Below are 22,645 nucleotides of genomic sequence, written 5' to 3'. Positions count from 1 at the left end.
AACTTCTCGTGTCCTACAGTTTGTGACCATCTCTGGTATTTATGCATCCAAGGATAGGCAAGAGCACAAAACAAACTTGTTCTTCTCAAGGTGGGCATTTGAAACTATCAGGTGGATATGCCAATTTTAGTCAGAAATTCAAACCTCTCCACTAAACGGAGTTAAGAAGAGCATGAGCTCTATGCACCCGTTACACACAAGTGAAGTTACAGAAATTGACCTTTATTTAGTAATCAGTTTCTTTAACTTTTTTTTTGATACAAAGTGACATTTTCATTTAGTACAGAAAAATCCATGTCAGAACAGTACCTGTCTGTTTCAGTTGTACCACTGGAGTCTACTCTGATCTCGAACTTTAAAAATAAACAAAACAAACAAAAAATTGAGATAAACAAAAAACAACTTCTGTCCCTCACCATGAGAAGTACTTCAACTACTAATTAATCCATTCAATTTCATATTTATTAATTTATATATACAGTATTATAATAGTATGGTATAATACTATATAAAATACTATATATATTTTAGATGTTTTTATAGTTCAGAATACTGTATATAGTATATAACTATATAAATACTATAAAAAGTATTTTGAACTATAAAACAGCAACTGTAAAACAAAATTTAAATTTAGGACCAGATCTTTCTTGAAGAACTGTGCAAGAAGAATCCCTTTTTTTTTTCATTATAAAAGCTGCAAACAGAAGCAAAATTACAGCCTGTAGTGTAAAATTAGAAACCTTACATAATGAAATGTTAGAAACAGTGGCTGAGAAGCAGGTCTACTCAAATAATATTTTAAAAACAATTAAAATACAGTACCCAGGAAACATGGCACAAGAGACAGAAGAAACAGGTACAAAACCTGTGTTAGGAACACAGAGTCAGAAGTGCAAAAAAACAAAAAGGGAACCAATATAATAGAGTTTGGTACAACAGGTAAATAAGTATTACAACCAAAACTAAACGATCACTTATTTATGGACAGTGAAAACACTAACAATTTAGTACCTTTCTAAAGGCTTTTAATCAAAGCCCTAAAACTGTGTCTGCTCTTAAATAAAAACAGTCTATGTGAATGCTACACGCTGAAATACAAAGCTTAAGAATTACCCTGCAAAATTGCACCAACATAAGCTTTCCATATTTACAGTATCTAAAAGTGACAGAACAGAGCATGCTAGGCCTAGTTTATAACTCTACTCCACCTGTACTTAATCCAGGCCCAACAACGAAAAATTATTCTTTGTCAACACATGTTAAACTTGGATTGCTTAGATACATTATGATGCTTAAATATTAGCTTCATGCATAAAACAAGAAACAGTATCTTTGACAGACAAGCTTTGACAGGATCCAAACAGTGGTCTGCCCTGTGTAGGAGTGTACTTCCTTTTGAGCTGACTCCCAAGACGTACCGATTCAATCCCACGTTATCACCTGGTTGTCAAGCCAACAATGTGCTTAGAAACGGTCAAAATTGTAACTAAGAGTCACATTGTGCACAAACTGTCCGCTCATTCTCAGAAATTTCACTCCATTTCTGAGGGTTACCTCATTAAGTGAAAGGACACAGAGTTAAAAAAAGAACAAACCAAACAAAAAGACATTCAAGTAAACAGCAAGAACCAAATACTTTGAAAAGGTTTTTGTAAACGTGTCATAGTACAGGGTTTTGCAGCATTGTTAAATTCATTACTCATGGACAAGTACACACAGGTCACCACCCTTGCGGCAACCTGTCACGCGTACACGTACGATGTGAGAGACAAGCTCGGTGAAGTGATGATCTACCCCTTCCCACATGCCTCGTCAGGTCCTCGTGTGTTCAGTGCTATCATTCCCCTTCACAAAACAGAAATCACTTATGGATATCTTTATAAAGACAGAAATGAACTGAGTCCGTTGGGTAGAAAGTTAGTTGGTTATTTACATCTGGAAAGTAGTTTCACAGCAAAATAAATCTACAGTGGGCCAGCTGGGATCCACAGGACCTTGTTTTGTTCTTGGTCAACAGTTGTCATAATCTGAGTGCAAATGCTTGAAAGGGCTCCTCCCTGGACAATGCCTGGAGAAAAAGAAACCCCACATACAAATGAGATGGGAGCAAACAGTTATGTGTAATTACCAAGAACAGTCTTCTGCATTTATCTGACAAGTGTTTATCAACAGATCAGAGTTAAGCAAGTCAATACAGTCTCTGACAGATGCATGTCTCTATTTAAAAAAAAATAAACAGAGTGAAGAGGTCAAGCATTCAATACACAGTTTCTTCTGCTAGCTCCTAAAACAATCCAGGGAAGTCAAGGAACTGATAGCTATAATCAGCTAAGACAACTGTTTTGTAAGTTGTACTCCATCTACTATTTTCAGAGGCATCAGGTGGCAAAGTTTAAGTCTAAAGATGGTCAGAACCTGCTATAATAAACCTTCTCTGTCCAACATGTGGCGTTAAGAGTTTTATATTTACGGGGTAATATACATAGAGACTATAGCTGTAGCAACTAGACACTATTTACAAATATTAGAAGTAAATTATGAGCAGCTCACAGATCGCTGAGCCAAATAAAACAGCATTGGTTGCTACTCCAATTCTTATCATCAACCAGATTCAAGGAACAAAATGCCAACAGCAAGCAACTCCCTGAAAATCAATTCACAAGATAAATGAACACCTTTTATTCTACCCTTGCTAAACATAAAAAGTAAAATGCCACCACTGACACATGAGAGAACATACTGTTTTCAATACTTAAAAATGGAGGAACTTCATGACTTGAGAAATATGTCAGCGAGCAAAGCCTCTGGCTACAGCTATCACTAATGCTGAAAAAGTATGCAAAGTCTTACGCAGCTCAGGGCATAATTTTTCTTTTTAGGAAGAGAAAATACGATGTCACATAAATATATAATATTTGGCTCTGCAATACATACCACAGTTAATGATGTCAGGTGACTTTGGATACAGAACACAGTAACTGAAAAAGGTCTGTGAAAAGTGACAAATGGCAGGCAAGGAGTGATTCAGATTACACACTGTGTTCACAATTTGGTAGAGGAATCAAAGCCAACTTCCAAGTCATTAGTCAAAAATTGAACTCCATGAAGTAGTCAAAGAGCTCTTAGTAGTAGCTCTTAGTTAAACAGTTATGATCTATAGCTCCAGACTAACCTAACAGATTCAACGTGCTTATATCTATCTACATGCTATCTAGGGGCTTATTTCATGTACAGTATTAGAACTTTAACAAGCTTCAATGTCAGTGCAATTTGAACACCAACCCTCTCTGACTACCAGCATCTGGAAGTGCTGATGACAGCTGGAGCCCACTGCACAGCAGCACCAACAGAAGGAGGCCCTTCCCACAGGGCATGTGAGAAGACACACATAAGACTCTCTCAGACTGAGTGCCCCTTCCACTGTCAGGCTCAAACTGAAATGCCACAAATGCCTAAACAAGAAGCAGAAAATAACATGTGGTGATGCAATTTGGCCATGTGCATGTCAAGTTCTCTGTAGGTTTAGTATGCACCATGTAAAAAACATTTTTATGGCTATTATATAACCTTTTGTTGAGAACACATGGCTTCTCTCAGGATGCACTGAGAGAGCTCTAAACTAAACACATCCTTTTGTCTCTCTGCACTCGGCAGTTATGCCTCAAAATATTTCTGTAAGAATCCCACTGTTCAGGGGAAGAAAAGTTAGGTTTTGGCTAGTTAGGGTGTTTGTTCATTTCAGAGTATATTTTCATGTAGTTCCACATACCTAGAATTTTATCCCCACTCTTTTGAATGTATCGTGATGTCCTGGCAACAAAACTTAAATAGAAGAACAATCTCCAAACACTGTTTGTTTTTTTTTCCTCTAGTAAAAATACTACAAATACTACAAACCAAGATTGATTTCATAATTTTATGAAGTTAAAAAGGCTTTTAAAGTTGAATTTAATTATTCCAAATTACAACGCATGCTCAACAAACCTTGGACAATTTTTTTTCCCGGTGTTGAAATATTTAAAGTATATCTCACAAATCAAAATCACACAATTACAGAAGGGTTGAGGTTAGAACTGACCTTTGGCAATCATCATTTGTTAGTTTAAACTACCAGGGCTTTCTGTTGTTTTGTTTGATTTTTACAATTTGGAAAACCTTTCTACTCCTTACATGGTATACCACTAACAAGGCTATGTGAAATCATCATATTTTTACCATACTTTCCATACTACTGGCTAGTAATAAACTTTTTCAGAAGCTCTTTAGATTGTAAGATTATAAGATTCAGAACAAAGGAGATTTCTATCTTGACATTTCCTCTTCTGGTAAAATAAAATAAGAGGACATGAGTTACTCAAAATGGAAGGCAGAATGAAAAAAACCAAGGTGCTCAATGAAGGGACATTGATCTTTTGAACTAAAATGCAAATGGATTAAATTACCACTATGTTCCTACTGAAAGTTGGATTAAATACTAACCTGTAAAGTACTTGCTATACTCCTGTTCTATTTTTTGAGCTGTCTCAAATTGTTCTTTGGAATGCTTTTGTGTAACTTTGTCCCTCAGGAAGATCGGATCTTTTTGCTCCCTGAAAAAAAATAAAAAACAAACAAAAGAGGAAAAAAAAAAAAAGAAACACCTTGTATAAGAGTAATTTCTAAAATGGACTTGAAAAGAGTGCCTCTAGTTGGGCGAATATGAAAGGCTAATTCACATTCAAGCAGACTCCTAGGCCCAGAGTGCCATCTACTGTGTTTCAGCAGCATCAACAGTCATCAGAATCATTTCAGTGCTAACAAATTTATTTGCTCTCAGACCAAGATGGTATTTCTTTAAAGTTTCAGAGACTGGGAGGCAGTGAATGAAGAAAGAATATAAGTTTTTCCAGTTCATATGAATTGCATCATCATCTCATATACTCCTCATACAAAGCTGGGCACAAGTATCACTCTTTTAAGGGCTTGGGAACTACTGAGCACCAAGTAAACAATATTTCCATGTTATCATATCTATGACATTTTTTGAGATGCCCCTTTTTCTATTACACGAGCTGTTGAAAATAAAATATGAAAAAAACAAAACAGAGAAATACAAAAGCCAAAATAATTATTTAAAAAACATAATTACTAAACTAACCTATCATTGCTGTGGTGCATTTCAGAGAATGCCAACAGAGCTTGTGCTATATCAAAAAGGGTGTTTGGACAAACTTTTGGTGCACGCAACAGGCAGACAAAATGTGCCACTTAAACTTATACTGATAACTGCCAGAAATCATTGCTTGACTAGCTTGAACATTGTCCCTTTCCAAAAAAAGGAAACAGCTGTAATGGTCACAATTTCACTTCCAAAAGGGGTCAAGACATGACAGTTCCATTTATCATTTAAGCACACAATCCTATAGCGGTAATGAAATACACCTCATGGCTCTATGTACTGTTTCTACTTTAAAGTAGTGATACTCTTCTTCTTTATGAAATAGATAGTAGTCAAATTTACCTACAGATTAAGAATATAAGAAGTCTTCATCTTTAGATACAAAGACAGCACAAGTATACGATCTCTTAGCAAAGTGTTTCTCAATATTCACGTTGGGAGATTATTCCCCTTCTTGCCAAATCAATCTATCAAAATGTGGCTTTTTCAAATATCAGGGGAGGGACTGGCATTTGCACGTCCTGTGCTCTGTTCCTGGCTATATTCAAACAGGAATTTCACAATTACTGAAGAACACAGATTGAGAAGACCACAGTATAAGCACTATGTGGCAAAAGGGGACTTCCTTTGCTTCCTTTACTGGAGAATGAAGGTGGGAAAGCTGAGGCTATGGATCAATTGGCACTGCATCCATATTCATGGCCCTTCTAAGAAGATGAAGAACAGCTCTTTGTCATGGTCTACACGTCAGTGGATCTCACCCATATGAGTCCTACAATGCACCACAAAGGTCAGCAGGAAAGATCCTCCTAGAGGACATTCGGTTTGGTCACCATAGATTTCTTTGATAGATTCACTTAATTGTCATGCAACCCAAACGAATTTAAAACCATATTCCTCACAGTGGGTTTTATAAGCACTATTTTCCCTATTTTATAGAACCACAGAATGTTCTGAGTTGGGAGAGACCCAGAAGGATCACTGAGTCCAGCTCTTCAGTGAGTGGCCCATACAGGGATAGAACCCACATCCTTGGTGTTATTAGCACCAGGCTCTGACCAACTGAGCCAAGCTCAGTGGCTGTCCTAAGAGATTTAAGATGACTAGCATGAAATAAACAATAAGGTAAACTTAGTCTTATTTTAAGGTAGAATGAACATCCCTGAACTATACCCCTCACAGACTTACTTGATTTGTTTAGCATTTTTGTAGCGAATAAAAATGACAATAGGGTAGATATGAACACTGTGGAGCCGTTCGATGGCATGAGGAGCGATGTCAAGCAGACAATGACAATCCTAAGATCAAATGTAAATGCAAAACACTCATTCAGTTAAAGAGCACAAGCATGCATGCAAATCCCCCATCTCTTCCCTTACTTAAATCATAGCAACCCAACAGAGTTTTGCCATACATAGAGCATTTTGGGACTACTGAGCAATTTGTACCCAAACGATTTATAACAAAAGAAAAAAGATGACAAATTGCAAGAAATTGCATTCATACTACCAAGAGCATGCATTGATAGAAAAAAATATACTTGAAGAACTTATGAAATGAAAACTTAGATTGAAATATATGCATTACACTTTTTCAAAGTTTAAATATTCCTATTAATTTTCTCTTTCAGAAATCATGAGCAAACACAAGCCTTTCCATGTTTGATTGAAAACTGTAAGCAATGAACAGACTTCAGGTAACATCTGTCTCCAGGATTATGATGATGTTTATATTCTATAAGACTGCATTAAATGGAATAGTTTAAAAAATTAAATCCTTTTTTGGAAGTGATAGAGGATGGAATTTAAGAACATTATTTCTAACTTTATTTAGTAATACTGTAAAAGAATAAGAACATTTCTAGTTTTTATAAAGGTGAGTTCATTTTAAATACTCACATGCAAAAGTAAGGTAAGTTTTATTTTATTTAGCAGCCTGGGGAACAGTTCTCTGAATATCTTAAAGGATGACACTGTTAACATAATTTCCACCCCCCAACATAAGTATGTAAATTGTACAAAGAACTACAGCATTAAAATTGACTCACCTTTTCTGTTATTTCTTTTATTGAAGCTACAGTTGTCACATCAAAATGTCCACTCCTCCGTTTGTAATCAATGAACAGACAATCCTTCACACCTCGCTCAATGGCTTGCTGGGAAGCTTTCATAACCTCTGTTTCATAGAAAAGATCTCCTTTCATTACTGTTCCTTAGGCACAGAACAAGGCTAAGAAATGTCTGCAAATTCAGATTCTTGGGGTGTTACCCATCTTTGTGTTGTCATTTTGTTGATTTATACAGATGTTACAACCATGTATTTTAAGCAAGAGTAAATTAGCTGTATTTGCATACTTACCAAGGGGACATCTGCAAAATTTTCCAGGGGATTCTTTGACCAGCATGTCTTTCACAGCATCAAGTAAAGGTCCTAGAATAAGGACAGGCCTAGGGGAGGTACAGTCCACTTTCTGGACACGCTGATAAGCCAAACTTGCAGAATCTACACACACAGAAGATATTTGTAAAAGCATACATTTCCAGGCATTCCTCAAACAAGCAGAAGCATCCTTATAGGAATTATGAGAAGACCTCCTCTGCAAGGGATGGCAAAGGGCCCTTGACAAATACAAAATATGGTCAGTCATTATTGACATTTTTCCACTTGACAGCTGAAACTAGACATTTTTCTAATTGAACCTGTTGTTCAATTAAAAAAATTGAACTCCTCACCTTCCCCAGTCATCCCTAAAAGTGTAAACAAAACACAGTATTTGATATATCTGGCTTGATTTGCAGAGCTCTTACAAGGACGTAAGCATTGTAACCAACATGATTTTTCTAAAGGAGTGAAGAAATACAAGTGAAGATTTTGAGTGGTGCACAGGACTTCTGTCTAGACTAAGCAACCTGGACCAAAACCAAATAGTTGAAAGGAAGATCAAAACCATGCGTCAAAAAGAATCTCCCTCTCCAAATGAAACAGTAATGCTCATAGGTCCAGGAAGATATTATGAAGGTATTTTGAAGCACACTGGCTTGTAATTTAATACAAAAAAAAAAAAATTCTTATTATAGATAACGAATATCATTTGTATTCAGAGCAATTAGAAAGTAACATTATTTGTTGTGCTGTGCTACACCTCATTAAAAATGAAAGAGAAGTAAAGGCAAAGCCCTCCCAAGTATAACAAAGGTACTTGCCATCCAAGAAAGGAATCGAGTCTGTACTGATTGTATCTAGAGCCAATAAATCTTTTCCATCTTTGGAACCACTTCGCTTATGTTTATGCTTTCTTCTGAAGAAAGACCTCCTTGCTGCTGCTGACAATGTCTTAGATGAACTGTTTTCATCTTTAGCCTCGGACATGCTGTGTCTCCTGTAGAATTCCTGATCCATCCTAGAATAAAACAGACAAAATGGCTGGTATTTAAAATTATACTTTTAATATTTTTGACAGTATCAGAGCTGGTGATGCTGTGCCTGATCCGCCCCAGGATATTGTCATTTCTAGTTTACTATTTAGCAGCATTAAAACTAACTTGCTACAGCAATATATTTAATTCAATGTATATTAAAGTATGCCATCCTTCAAATGACATATCTAAGAATTACAATCTTCCAGAAAGAACAAAAGCAAGCAAGTCTTTTACACCACATCTTACTAGTCAGACTTGTAAAGACAAATACTGTAACTCAGGTCACTTACATATATTTACTGGGAATCTGTCCTCTTTCCAGCTTCTGAGCATTCTCATCTAGCTGCCAAGCCATCCAACAACCAAAATTTCCCTGCGGTAGAGTGTCATCCACATACAAAATGTCATCTTTCTTAAAGCTTAAATCCTGCTCCATCTCTGCCACACGGTCATAAAGTGCTCTGGAAAGGAAGACAAACAGGCTCTGCAATTGGTCTCCACCAACTCAAGGGAAGAACACATCTTTTCTGAAAAAAGTTAACAGATTAGTGCCATTCTCCACATCTCAGGAACACTTGAGTGAAAAGTGAAGACTTGCTATACTAGAGTGTGTACGTGAGGGAATAGCTGGATAAATCAGTAAATTTCAAAATTTAAAAAAACATGGCAAAATTTATGTTCCCCCCCTCTCTCTCATATCATGGTCAGCATGTTATCCTAACAGCCTTATGCTGTCGTTACCAGTCACGCTCAAATACCTGATGTAGAATCCATCTCCAGGAAGCTCTTTTATCTTATTAAACTCTTCTATCCTGTACTGAGTCTTTATTTTGATGTTTTCTCCAGGCTTCAACATTTCAAGATAAGCTTCCTCAGCTGTTTTATTTCGCATGTCAATGGACCCATACTGCAAAACACAAAAGTAAACCTTTAGATGTGAAATTGTATTTTAACAAGACATAGAAGTAGGTGAGCTTGTAAAACATGCAAAATTAGTTTGTTTTTCTCACTTGCAGTTTCTATATATGTCTTGTCACTTGAAACTCAAGTACAGTTTGCACCTTAAGATATCTAGCAAGAGACTGAGACATTACAGTGGAAAACAAAAAACTCAAGTACAAATGGCAGACAGGTACTGTGAGAGAGCACTTGAAAAGTTTTGCAAGTGTAAGCTGAGAATCACAAAATTCACACTGAAAAACAATTAGTATTTTCAGGGATAGCAAGTGGTCTGAAGGAAGTCAAACGATTACAAAGCAAAATCTGGATACTAGAAGTTTAAAGGGAGAGTCTCAGTACTCGCCTGTATTTGAAAAGCTCATAACGATGTGTGTTTATCACCCTATCAGTTTTGACAAGCAAATAAATATTCTCATTTCAGATACTGAAAGCAGAGTCAAAGACAAAATACCTGGTTTTCCCTAAACTCTCTTTAGAATTTCATAGTGGTAAAATCAATATTGATCTCTGTTTCATAGTATCTTTCACATCCTTGCCTTTCTCCTACATAAAGCAATTGGATTCAAAGCTTCCCATTGAGAGAAAGGGAGCAGGTAGGTGTTAGTAATTACAGGTAGACATATGTGAGTCCTTCCAACTTTAGAGCATCCTGTGCTATCAACAGTGATAGTACTCCAGGTTCACATCACTCAGCTCCTCATGTACTGCAGCCAAAATTCAAGTTTGCTTTCTGACCAGTCTTACCTGGTTTTTGTGGCAGGAATTCCACACTCACAGAACATTCCACACTGTGGGACAGGACAGCATTTGGCATCTCCCTCTTTATGCCACCCCAGCTACTAGTCAGTGCACTGCAGACATTTTTGAAGTGCTTACCTCAAGTATCATGTCACCCAAGACTAGTCCATCAGGTCCTTTTGCTGGGCTGTCATCATCTACATCTGAGACAAATATTCCATACAGGTTTCCACCACATATCTGGATCCCAAGATCAACTTGGGATTTTTTTACAACAACAATTCTAGGTTCAGGGGTCCTTTTGTTTGTGTCCACAGGGCCCCTTTTGACAGAAAGAAAGAACACACATACTAGAATTGAAAAACTTGTCATGCATAAAGTCAACTTGTCATTGAAGAAGACAGATTTATATAAATATTACTCAGAATAGGTCACCTACAGAGTCTTAAAAAACAAACATCACCTTTCCAACTAAACCAATCTTGAAGAAAGCTTTCTTCACTCCTTGCAGACCTCATGCTTCAGAAACAGTCTGAAAACATGCACATTTCTATCTTGAGGTCCACTTAACTTGTCTGCTGACTTATTTCAACCAGACACAGCATTCACAGAAGTACACTTTCTTATTCAACACCCTTCATACCCTCCCTGACCATTTATTTTCCTTTAAGACAGAAGTTTCACTCTCTACCTTAAGGAATTCCGGGGACTTGTAGTTGGAGTGGTTTGTTTGGATGGGGGTGTCATTGTCCCTTCGTCCTGCTCACTCACAGTGTCGATTACGGAATGATTGTCAGGCGTTGCAGCTCCACTGCCTTGGGGGGTGGAATGATTACTCACAGGTTCTAAGCGAGAACTAAGACAGGGAAAAAAACAGAAGACTGGTGGGTTAATGCCAAATATTTTCCAGTCAAAATTTTTAATTTGGTTGTAAGTCAATTTTAGAGTAACAGAGATAAAAACGTAAACACTATAACTCAAATGGGCATGCCAAAAAACATATATTCGCCATAAGCCTGTGAGAAAGACAAAGCTCTGTTTTGAAGTGTGATCATGCGTCAAAATAGGATGAGTAATTTCACCAGGTCATTTGCCTTCCCTAATTAATATTGGAAATTCCGATTTTGGAAAAAAAAAAAAGAAAGTAAAAAATACTTTAATACTTAAAGTTTCAAAATCCTAGGAAGAAGTCATCACTAGATTTTACGCTAGTATATTTAGGGATTATGCCCAAATAGAAGAGAAAATATATTTAGATGCATCAAGCATGCTGCTTTTGACAAACATGCAGTCACACATTATTTTTCAAAGCAATCAGACTTGTCAGCACACGTGTGCTCACATTTGCAAACATATTAAGTGTACAGAAGTTAGCCACCAGCTAAATAATTGTGTGGACAGGAGAGCTGTCGTTTTCCAGGTCTAGCCAGCCTTACCTTGACCGTGAGTGATTGCCAAGCTGATACATGTGTGGGTTATACTGAGCCAGAATAGTGATGGTGTCGCACTGCTGCCCGATGATTAGTCGAGCCTGTTGCTCTGTAGCATTTCTCAAATTTATTCCATTAAACTATGGGAAAATTGCACAAACCAGAATGTCAAGTTTTCTAATGGAAACCAGCAAGCTCATTCTTTCATCCTAATTACTGTAATGTCTAAATGCTCACTTATTCCCACTGGAGAGAAAACAGGAGAATGAAAATGTTGCTAAACAGTGATTTCTAGGGTTTACTCCTTGGAAGGAATCACCATAATTTTCAAGTATTTTGTAACCTGACAAGGAGTTTAACAATACTTTCACTGTTAAAAGACATGTATTTTCTGAGCTGTGCTAGGATTGATACAAGTTGGTTCAGATCACCCATATGAGTAAATTCAGAACCTAAAAATCAATTCAGATCTATTCAGGTCTATTTCAGTATCAGAAACATACTGTGCAACAGAAGGTGCTTTAACACGATGTTACACTTACAAAGCAGTTCTGTACTTTACAAAATGCTACTCCATGTGTTTATCTAACTCAGCAGGCAGAAACATCATTGAGCCTACATAAATAATTTTTTAACCAGGTATCTTAGCTAAGAATATGGTACAGCAAGAACAGCATGAAACTTGGTAAAAGCCAGCTGCTTGAAAATGTACTCCCCTTAGCAGGCAGAGGCAGGGATTGGGACTATTTTGTTTTAAGTACGGAAACTAACTAGCTTCAAATTTAATTACATCTACAAAAGACAAGAAGCAGATTTAGCATCAAAAGACATTATTTTTATGATAAAGCCTGAAAATGTCACAACAATCACAATTATGGACTATTACAATAGAGTGCACATCTCACAGTGCACAAGGTTTCACAACACAGTTGTTTTGGGGAAGGCAGATATGGCTGCAGTCATACAAACTGATTTATTAAACCTTAGCAATAGGAAGCAAACAATTACCTCCAGTAACTGATCACCATATTCAAGGCCAGCTTGATGGGCAATGCTCCCACCTGTTACTTTAGAAACAAATATTCCACCATTTTCTCCGCTCACAATGGAAATCCCAAGTGGCTCAGAACCCTTCTGCACTTTAACATGGCGTGGCTCTTCCATGTAGGGTCTTTTAAAAAGAAATTTAAAACTGAGTTGGAAAAAATTGCACTTGAACCACCACAAGACCAAAGTTACATGCAATATTTATGCCTGTCTGAACTGTAATAATAAAACAGCTTTGAACAGTTACTTAAAAAGCCCCACTAATGATCAACAGTCTTAAATGCATTCCTTTAACACCATGCAACGTACAGTGGCAGAAGTAAGTGTACACCAGGTACATGACTGCTCAAAAAATGATGGTAAATATGAATTATAAATAGAATGGTCATGAAGTTGATAGGAAAGAAGCTTCCAGATGCATATTATATGGAAGTAATTGAACCACTGTATATAATATGTGATTGTAAAACCATATTCCAGAAGGGTATGTTACAAATACAAATGCTGGGAGTCTTCATTGCCAGTGAAAATAAACATCATGAATAGTAAGGTGGTAAACCAAAAGACAACAAAGCACAAATATAATATTTCATATTTGTAGGCTGGGAAACACAAATTAGTAATGAAAATTAAGCAGTTGCAAACTCAAGCCATTAGGACAGCGGTTTGCATGGCAGCATTACAATTACCATGCAAATGCTCCTCAGGGCAATTATCCAAACGTAAAAAAAGCACAAAGTGCGCAATACTGCTTGAGAAGGACAACCTTAGATCAGGCCAACCTCAAACTCCTTAGTGATGAGAACCTAGGCCTAGGAGCCACAGGGATTCTCAGAAAAGACCTATTACGGAACAGATATCTGAAAGATGCAGAAGATTTGAGAAGACAAGCACACTTAGAACAAGACAAACAGTAGTAAGACACCAGTAAGTATAACAAGAAGAAGGCTTACATAAAAGAATACCCTGATACATTCCCCTTTCCTACCCCCATATTTGGGATGTATCCACCTGTATAAATGAGGCTGGTCCTTCCATCATGTGCCTAAAACCAACAATAGCCTTCTAAAAAGTCCTGGTTTTCACTATTATAAAATTAAAAATGTCTACACAGCAAGAGGCACCACCAAGCACTAACAGCTGAGCTCAGTGCAAATGAAATAGCTTGGGCACCAGGTGTGGTGTATTTTTTATTTTAATACCACTATACTGCATTTGACATGCATTAATTTGAATGTTTTCTTTCCTAGCATTTCATTATGCCATATAGATGTTCTCTAAATTGTGCCAACTGCTTAAACTATTTTATTGTGCTTTTCAGAAACCAGAAGAGTTACCTGGACTTCACTCACTACCACCAAAGTGAGGAAAGGTATTTTTGGGAAAAGTAGGATTTGGGGCTGGGGACAGAGGGAAGGGGAGACATTGTTTCATAACTATGCATATTGCCCGTCTTTGAAGGGATCTTTTTGGTAGCCTTCTGCAGCAGAGGCATAATAGTTTGCCAGCTTATTAATGCATATGAGATAAAAACTGTTGGCTGTTGACATGAATGCAAGTCTGGAACTCAGCCATCTCACAGCACCATTAGAGGTAATGCCCTCGACAACTGCTTACCCATGCAGTGAACTTATTACTGATGCTCACGTTTTTTGCATGTAACCTAAATTAACTAAATTCTGATAACTTGCAGAAAACTGATTACTTTTTCACTCACTTATGAGTGTGTAAGCAATACTATATGAAGTTTCTTCTTGTCACAAAATTTACCAAGGTCTATTTCTGCATTAAAAACTAAAACTGCATTTTTGGAGCTTTGTCTATTGTACCTTTCTGCTTTTTCATCTACCACACTCACTTTTAATTTGTTTCAGATTGGAGTAAGAAGGAATCAAACCTATACAAACATATCTGAGAATTCTATTAAGAACAGAATGACAGATAACTACGCCTGTACAGCAAAGCACTAATAAAGTAAAAAAGAAGGATAACATTAAAAGGGTGTTTTATTTGATAAGCAGTTTTATCAAAATCAAGTGAAGCACTTCTCTGTAATATTCAGACTGCCTGCCAGAATCACTAGACACGAAGTAGAGAAAAAAAGTCCTTATTGATGAGATCTTTTAATTTTTATTAAAATTAAAATCAACAGAACAAATAGAAACACTGAATTGTTTAAAATCTATTTAATTATTAATTTTATCTGGGGAAAAGCCAAGTGAATTATTTGTATTTTGTAAGAAAAGGAAAGCTTATAAAACCCAGCAAAATTTAAAAATTTCTTAGGATAGATTTAAGTAGCTACTTTCCTAAACTGATAACTATTTAATAGTTTGTTTTGTTTTAAAAACCCACCACCAAACCTTAGAATTATATTCTTTTTAGAAAATGAATTCAGACTATGGTTTATACATAAGCACAGCAAAAGCGATGGGGCTGGAACCTGGATGTACTTCAATAATATGATCAACATTAACAAAAATTGTTATTTCCTAGAGATCAGAACATGTATCTTGTGCTCAAAGACACAAAGATACAGGCTGCCAAAACCCCAGCTTGTTCAGCTGAACACTCACATAATTAGTCATGAGAAAGAGAAAAGACACTCAGAATTTGCAAGTGACAATCAGAGGAACATTTATACAAGAACAGAAGTTGAGTACATGTAGTACAAGTGTCACACTGAAGAAAGAAGGTAAATTCACAAAACCCTCTATGTTTCCTTTCAAATAACGCTGTTCTTTGTATACAAGTCATTCTATAATAGCTACAATAACTTAGTCATAAATTCTTCAAACAAGACAAAAGTTTCACATAACATTTTATGAACAACTTTTTATTACCACCAGAAAAGTTAAAATACAGAACATCCTCACAATATTATCATTCACATTTTTATGGTTTTTACATAAATTAAGCACACAAAAGGGTCTTGAAGTTGACATAAATCTAATCTATTTCAACACATCAGAGCTCTTTTACACTGCCTGAGTGGCATTTAGCTGCCTTACTGGAAATAAAAGTCTGATTCAAATTTGTGTCTTACTGTTCTATGCTTTGAATTTGTGCAAACCTTTTAGTGTATATAGTCTAGCCAGATCAGGTTAAAATGAAAACAGATGTCTAAGACTGATACTGTAAGCAATGTATCTTTGAAATATTCATTGTGAGATAAAAGGTCATTAAACACAAAGCCCATGTTTTTAAGGAAGCTATCACATTAGATTCCAATTCTGCAAGCACCTACACATACACTGAATGCTATTACTAGCAGTGGTCCAGGTACAGCCAAAGGGATCAGTCAGAGCAGTTGAATTGCATCTGTACATGTTCTGTACTGCTTGCAGTAAAATTGCACCTGTACTGTTCTTCCACAGTTATGTGCTCAATTTTTCATTTTATCTTGTTATATGGACACAAGGCACAGTGGTTGGAGCACATATTCTGCAATGCTAAGGCACTTGATATTTAGCTATCAGATGTTACTAGGTCTTAATTTTGTTTAGATTTCTAGAGTATAGAACAAGGCTATCATACATAAGCATGTGAGGCAGTTGAACTGAAAGGGTATATTCCAATTTAAACTGCTCTTACTTGGTGCTACCTTTAGTCTAACATGGAAGAAACAAAACCTTTATGAAATCACCCATTCTTAAAATCCACAAAAAGATCTCTTAAATAGTATCTAAAGAAAAAAACATTCAATAACAGGACCTGAGATGCACCTCTGCATCTCCATATTTTTCATTTAAATTAAATGTTCACATTCCTTCAGACTAATAAACAAACACACAAAATTTCCTCAGACACATTGGTATTATAAACAAAAAAGGTGGGGACCTTACCTATCTTTTCTACGTTCTCCAACAGATACAGGGCTAATGGAAATTCTAGGTAATGTAGAAAGGGAGTTCTGAGACTGGCTGCTGGTGAAGGAGGACGTTTCCAAGTTAAGAGGTGACTGGGGAGGCGTTATCAAGCTGGGACTGCTACATTCTGAGTGTGACAAGGAGCCTAGGAAGAGGCAACAGGAGTTTTAGAGTCCTGCATCTGTCATAGCTGGCAGACACAGTCAAAGACACCACACACATCTGAGCCAAGAAAGAGGACTGACTGTTCACTATCTATTAGTCACGGCTTAGGAAGACCAGGTAACTCATTTCAGACAGTGCAAACTTACTGTCCTTAATGACTCTGTGTTAAACTTGTCCTCTCCAAGTGCAAACAACTACTGCCATTTTCAACAGGAGACAAGGTTACAGACAAGCTACACCAGGAGCGTGTCTAAAAAGCACATTAAAGAAAAATAAAAGACAGGAAAGAAGCAAAATAAAAATCTAATACGTAGGTTTGTTTTCAAATAAAATATTTATGTGCAGCCCTTCACTTTACATAGGAGGTACATTATGTGACACCTGAAAAAGATAACAGAAGTCAAGCACGCATCCTACACAGAGAGGCACGAAAGCTCTGAAAATTCAAACAAGCTTGACATGACTTAGATTGCATCTTTACCCTGGTTGTACCCTTCCTAAGTAATCTACAGAACAAGTGCCACGACAGTTTGCTCCCTTTGAAAAGCAACAGAAAATAAACCTCAAACTATAAATCACAAATGAAAGCTACTTTCCAGAACTTTATTGGCCCAGTTAGGAAAAGCACTGCACACAATACATTAAGGCTGCAGAACATTTGAGCAGTGATGGCAGCAAAGAGTTGCTGATTGCTGTCAGCAAACTCCTGATTCTGCAGCACTCCAACTACTGCTTGTCTTTAAACATCTCCCACTAAGCAATTTTGAATGAAGTACTGAAATATTTTCACTGCATTTCGAAGTATAATTTACAATCAGTGACACAACAGTAAGCAAATAATATACTTAAAGAAACAATAACAAAAAAAAGGCATGTCAGCTCACTTAAAATTTTCAAGGCATCATTCTAGAAGAAACAACAACTACAAAACATACAGCAACGCTTATTCTTACTACTGTCTGCATTTTTACTCAGTGTGCCAGTACTTGAGTCAACCATCAGAAAAATTTCACTAGAAAGTTTCTTTTCTTTTTTAACATTTCTCTGGCAAAATGCAGATTTTCTAACCTTAATAAAATTGTCCTACTTAGACTGTGGCACATCCTGATTTAACAACTGCAAGAGCTTTGTTTTGGTTATGCTGAAAACAGTATAACTAAAATTACTTATTAAATAATTCACCTCTGTCAGAGCCCATCATGGACCTTGGATATCTTGGTGTTAAAGGGATCTTAATTCGTTCTGTTCTGTACTGCAAGTTACTTGAAGAACCTATTTTTAAAACAAGGAAAAAATAAAAAGACAAAACTAAAAGCAACTACAATCAACAAAAAAAGTACATTTAGATTGTACTTCTTCAAAGAGCATTAAAGTGGCCTCTAAATGATCAAGGCAAAAGCTTTGGTGATTACCCTCATAAATGCAAATATCACAATTATAGCAAATTATCTTGATTACACAGTCAGTATAAACAGAACACGATGCAGCTACACTGTATATATGCACTGTACATACTTGTATGAAAAAATATTTTTAGTATTTTTCTACCAAATTAAAATTTACTCCAAGTCCAAGCAAGCATCTAACATCTCTGTTCACTAAGAATCCATGGGACTTGGTAAAAGGGCATTTAAAATATTTTGATTACATTCTGCTTGGATGAATACAGCATCACTGATACTGGCTGCAAATTGTTATGCCCCTTTTTGCTGTGCTTAGAAAGCTACCATGCTCTACTCAATCTTTGATGGAACACAGGAACACAAGCACATATAAAGCCCCCAGTTATTACACAATTAAAAACTTAAATAAATCTAAAATGTTAAAATGTCACTGCTATAAAGCATGCATTTGCTTTGGTGTCATTAGGCTAGGCATAACAAAATATTTACATGTCAGTCAACTAAACATAAGTATACTTTATTTTCCAAGAATATAATTTACATTTTTCTATTAGTCATCCTTGACTGTTTGTTCAAGGGGCTCTCTCCTTTCCTTTCCTCTCACCAGCTCATTGAACCTCAGCATTTGGCCCTGTGTCCCAACTCTCTAAGGATACTTTTAAAGAGCAACAGGCATGGAAAGGAGAATCCCTCACACACAGAGACCATTTCAAAGAGACTGTAAAGAACAAATTAACCACAGCAACTTCCAGGGAACACCTTTAGTCATAAACCTACAGGAAATGAACCAAAGGAACACCGGAAACCCTTAGGCTTTGCCAACCATGACAATTCCACAACGAGGGTACTTAAGGAGTTTTCAATTTATAATTTTCTCTAGTATACAGGAATCCCACAGACAATAAATCAGAAAAGCTGGTTACCAAGTCTGGCACTAGATGGCAATGAATTTGAGCCATGAGATGCTCTTGTACGTGAATTTTCAGAGTAGTCGTTGGAGTGTTTATGACTTAGGTCCAAACTCAGGCGACCTTGATGCTGGGAACTACATCAAAAGAAAAGCAGAATAGGGCAACAGTTAGAACTGGGCAAAGAACCTCAGCAAACAGAAACTGACCAACAAAAGATTTTGGTTAGCCCATGTACTGAATAAAATGAATGCTTCTTTCATTTCCACTACCACATTGTCTCATCATTTTATGAATTATTAGAAGACAGAAGAAAAATAGCCTTGATGTATATAAAACAGAAGAAAGCTTTGTTTGTTTTGGCAGTTTCAAGAAAAAAAGTTAGAAATCAGTTAATTAAAAAAAAATTTTATTTGTCAGTATCAGTCAGTGGGGCAGAGGAAAACCTAATCCGTCAGTTACTGAAAGACATGAAAGCAAATGGCACATCATTTATATGCCATAATGGTTTTGAGACCCCTGGATCAAAATAACACACAATAGCAGAATGTCTCACTCTGCACTCTACCAAACTACCAGAAGCAATTTTACCCCAATGAAAACAAAATTTTAGGGAGACATAAATTTAAAAACACCTGGGATGCAGATGCTGGTGACATATTTGGCTGGCAACTGATGGGCAATTGCTGGTGTGAACTCTATGGCTCCAGGCAGTATAGATTGGATTTCTCATGACAGCAGTCACTGCAGGACACGGTGCTAAGCTTCTTGGTACTGTCCCTGCTTCAATGATAGAAGCATATTCTTGTCAACATTATTAGCATATAAAGTCCAGATTTAAAATAAACCTTAATATTTTATAATTATATATTTTAACATTTACATGTATGATAAATAAAAATATTAGTATACAAATACATTATTAAGCACCATACAACACCTTTTTGGTAATACATGCATGTTTAAAATCTTCTTTACAATTCTGTAATGAGTCAGTAATCAAAATATTACTGTATCAATATTACAAAAAATGAAGCCATTCACAGCATATGATTTTAATATGTGCTAGTAAATAAGATTTTCTGTTTTCAAGTACATAAATTTTTTAACCAGGAATAGACATTCAGAATTTAGTCATCCAACCAGCATGCAAGATTTCATTTGGCACTTGAACTGACTGCGGCTATAATTATTCTGGTTCTTCTCTTTTGTTGCCTCAAAGACTCCCACTTCTATTGCGACTTTAAATTCTAATATTTATTTCTGAAATTTATTACTCAAGCTGCTTTTTAAAGTATATTCATCCCTCAGTACTAAACCGAAATCTAACTTAAAATTTCCCTTTAAATGAGTTGGTAGCATAGAACACAGATTATTACCTTCATGTTCTCCAGAAAGAATAAAATCCTCCATAACTTCTACAACTTACAGGAGTTTGGGGCTTTACAAGACGAGAGGATAAACTCATAAAAATCAGTATCACCTGATTGGAAATTTAATATACAACTGCTGAAAACTGAAACCTAAAACCAGACACTAAAGTTGAGCAATCTATCTAAAAACACATTTACCAAATACTTCTTGACTATTACAAAGTAACTAGCATACAATATCCTAATTACTTCCTTAAGCACTTCATTTAGTCAGTGCCAATTCAAAACCTGCTAACAAGAAGTTCAAAACCAAAAACTCTTCAATCACCTAAAACAAAATGATGTTTTCTGTCCTGATTATACAAATATATATTGAGCTTCCTGTGAGTCCCCTTTTCAGTATCTTCGTATCTCAAACACACTCACATTTAACCTTTCACTTTGATTAAGATCACAGCCAGTTTGGGCACTCAACATCAGATACCCCAAATGTTTCCAACTGGTACAACTTAATATGTTTCACTTCCTGAATATCAGATTTTTTCCTTGGAAGAATTTCAGAAATAAAGCAGCTAAAGCCTGGGATACCTTCATTTACTTTCAAAAATACTGGAAATCTTACTTTTCCTCCTAAAGGACAGGCTACACCTTGTTCTGCACTAATGTATTGAGAACTCCTCTGCACAGAAACTGATGAAACACAAATGCTTCAGCCAGAAGTTGCTCAGCTTCCTTAGTGATTCTTAATCAGGCTTCACTTCTTTACAGTCCAAAAGCTGAGCGCACCATGTTCAGACTACAACAGACCATGGAAACAGGTTTGGTGAGTCGTGTTCCTTCTGTACTTAACACGACTAATCCCCAATATTGTCCAGTGTGGACAAGTGCCTTGGGGCATTCCTAGAATCAGTCTGGAGTTCTGCCACTCACCTGCTGACATGCTGCCAGGGTATAAGGCAGCAGGCACAAAGCCATCGCTGTGCCTAGCAGAACGTTTGGGGGAATATGGTGCCCATTCCTGAAGCTCTGGAGACAGATGCTCCTCACTAGCTGGAGCATATTTCTGCACCTACAAGAACACAGAAATTTGATTACAGGAAGTTAGAGATTCAAAAGAGTAAAACTGTCAAACTGTGGGACTATAAGCAACATCAAACTTCCAAGTATCGGTTCCAGAATGTGCCACCCCAGTGCTTCTTAGACATTTGTCTTTCAATTATGTCCTTCTATCCATTTTTCCTCCATCCTACTTCATTATTATTTTTTATTATTTTGTAATCTTTTTAGGCCAATATTTGCAATTTAACTGATGCCTTTTGTATCAATGGAAACACCCAGCATACAGTTATATTTCTCTGCTTTCACAGGATATTTCAGCTCCTATTGTCACAAGTGTTTGCTATAGAAAATCTGGCTAAAAAGCCAGAAAGCATTTCCCTATAAGCCTGCATTTCCAGATACATGAGAAGTAACCTCTCTTCAACAAGCAAATCAACTTGTTGTTGAACAACAAGTTCTTCTTCACAACTTCTGTTCTGTATATAGCAAGTAGACGCTGGTGAGTTAAGAACATATATAAGAATAGCTCAGACATTGACAGTGATGCAGGAGAGCTGTAAATGCAGGGCTCAGCACACAGCGTTCACACATTTGAAATGTACAACACAAAATATGTGACTGATGCTCGAAAAAAGTAAAAAAATAAATATTGAAAATGTACTTTAAGTTTTTATGATAATGGTATTTTATTTAAATGAAGAATTACTGAAAGCACAAAGACTCAAAAAGGCAGAGGTGCCTTCTTAGAACCAGTTCTTGATCATTTTCATGTCTGCACTAGTAATTGTTCCATCTACTATTTAGGAATTAAAGCACACCTAAATATATCAACTTATCAAAGTACACAAAATTAACTGTGTATATACACATCTAAATAAAATAACAACACCCAATATGGCTACAAATTTAAACTACACTGTATTTTGCTATTACAAATACTACTTCAGGAGTGAAGGCATGCTGACTGGGCACCACTGTTACAAACAGCGCGATGTAGCTGCAACAGACAAGGGCATTCCACCAGGAAAAAAAATTTCAGAGTGACTGATGCCCGCATTTTGAGGCACAGTATCACTTGTGCTCTCTGGCCAACAACTTCAGAGTTATAAAGTT

At 36.4% G+C, this 22,645-nt stretch overlaps 1 protein-coding gene across 3 annotated transcripts in view; it reads right to left on the bottom strand.

Annotated features, from left to right (window-relative positions):
- Nucleotides 1-201: 201 nt before the first annotated feature.
- DLG5 (discs large MAGUK scaffold protein 5) overlaps nt 202-22,645 on the bottom strand; it is a 94,142-nt gene continuing 71,698 nt past the window's right edge. For 2 of the 3 annotated variants that reach the window (XM_030240975.2, XM_050976220.1), the window contains exons 17-33: nt 21,404-21,542; nt 19,736-19,883; nt 19,116-19,237; nt 17,972-18,061; nt 16,601-16,769; nt 12,717-12,879; nt 11,715-11,848; nt 10,970-11,134; nt 10,417-10,600; nt 9,339-9,487; nt 8,871-9,041; nt 8,365-8,561; nt 7,520-7,663; nt 7,209-7,336; nt 6,350-6,459; nt 4,483-4,592; nt 202-2,071 (exon numbers count right to left, since the gene is read on the bottom strand). In XM_030240975.2, the coding sequence (XP_030096835.1) occupies nt 1,968-2,071; nt 4,483-4,592; nt 6,350-6,459; nt 7,209-7,336; nt 7,520-7,663; nt 8,365-8,561; nt 8,871-9,041; nt 9,339-9,487; nt 10,417-10,600; nt 10,970-11,134; nt 11,715-11,848; nt 12,717-12,879; nt 16,601-16,769; nt 17,972-18,061; nt 19,116-19,237; nt 19,736-19,883; nt 21,404-21,542 (2,427 nt within the window). In that variant the 3' untranslated portion in view covers nt 202-1,967. The remainder of the gene's footprint in view (nt 2,072-4,482; nt 4,593-6,349; nt 6,460-7,208; nt 7,337-7,519; nt 7,664-8,364; nt 8,562-8,870; nt 9,042-9,338; nt 9,488-10,416; nt 10,601-10,969; nt 11,135-11,714; nt 11,849-12,716; nt 12,880-16,600; nt 16,770-17,971; nt 18,062-19,115; nt 19,238-19,735; nt 19,884-21,403; nt 21,543-22,645) is intronic. The other variant, XM_030240976.2, reaches the window with a different exon arrangement.

The sequence above is a fragment of the Serinus canaria genome, chromosome 6 (assembly GCF_022539315.1).
Source record: "Serinus canaria isolate serCan28SL12 chromosome 6, serCan2020, whole genome shotgun sequence".
Taxonomy (NCBI): domain Eukaryota; kingdom Metazoa; phylum Chordata; class Aves; order Passeriformes; family Fringillidae; genus Serinus; species Serinus canaria.
Note: the sequence above shows the minus strand (reverse complement) of the source record. Positions and strands in the feature narration are given on the sequence as shown.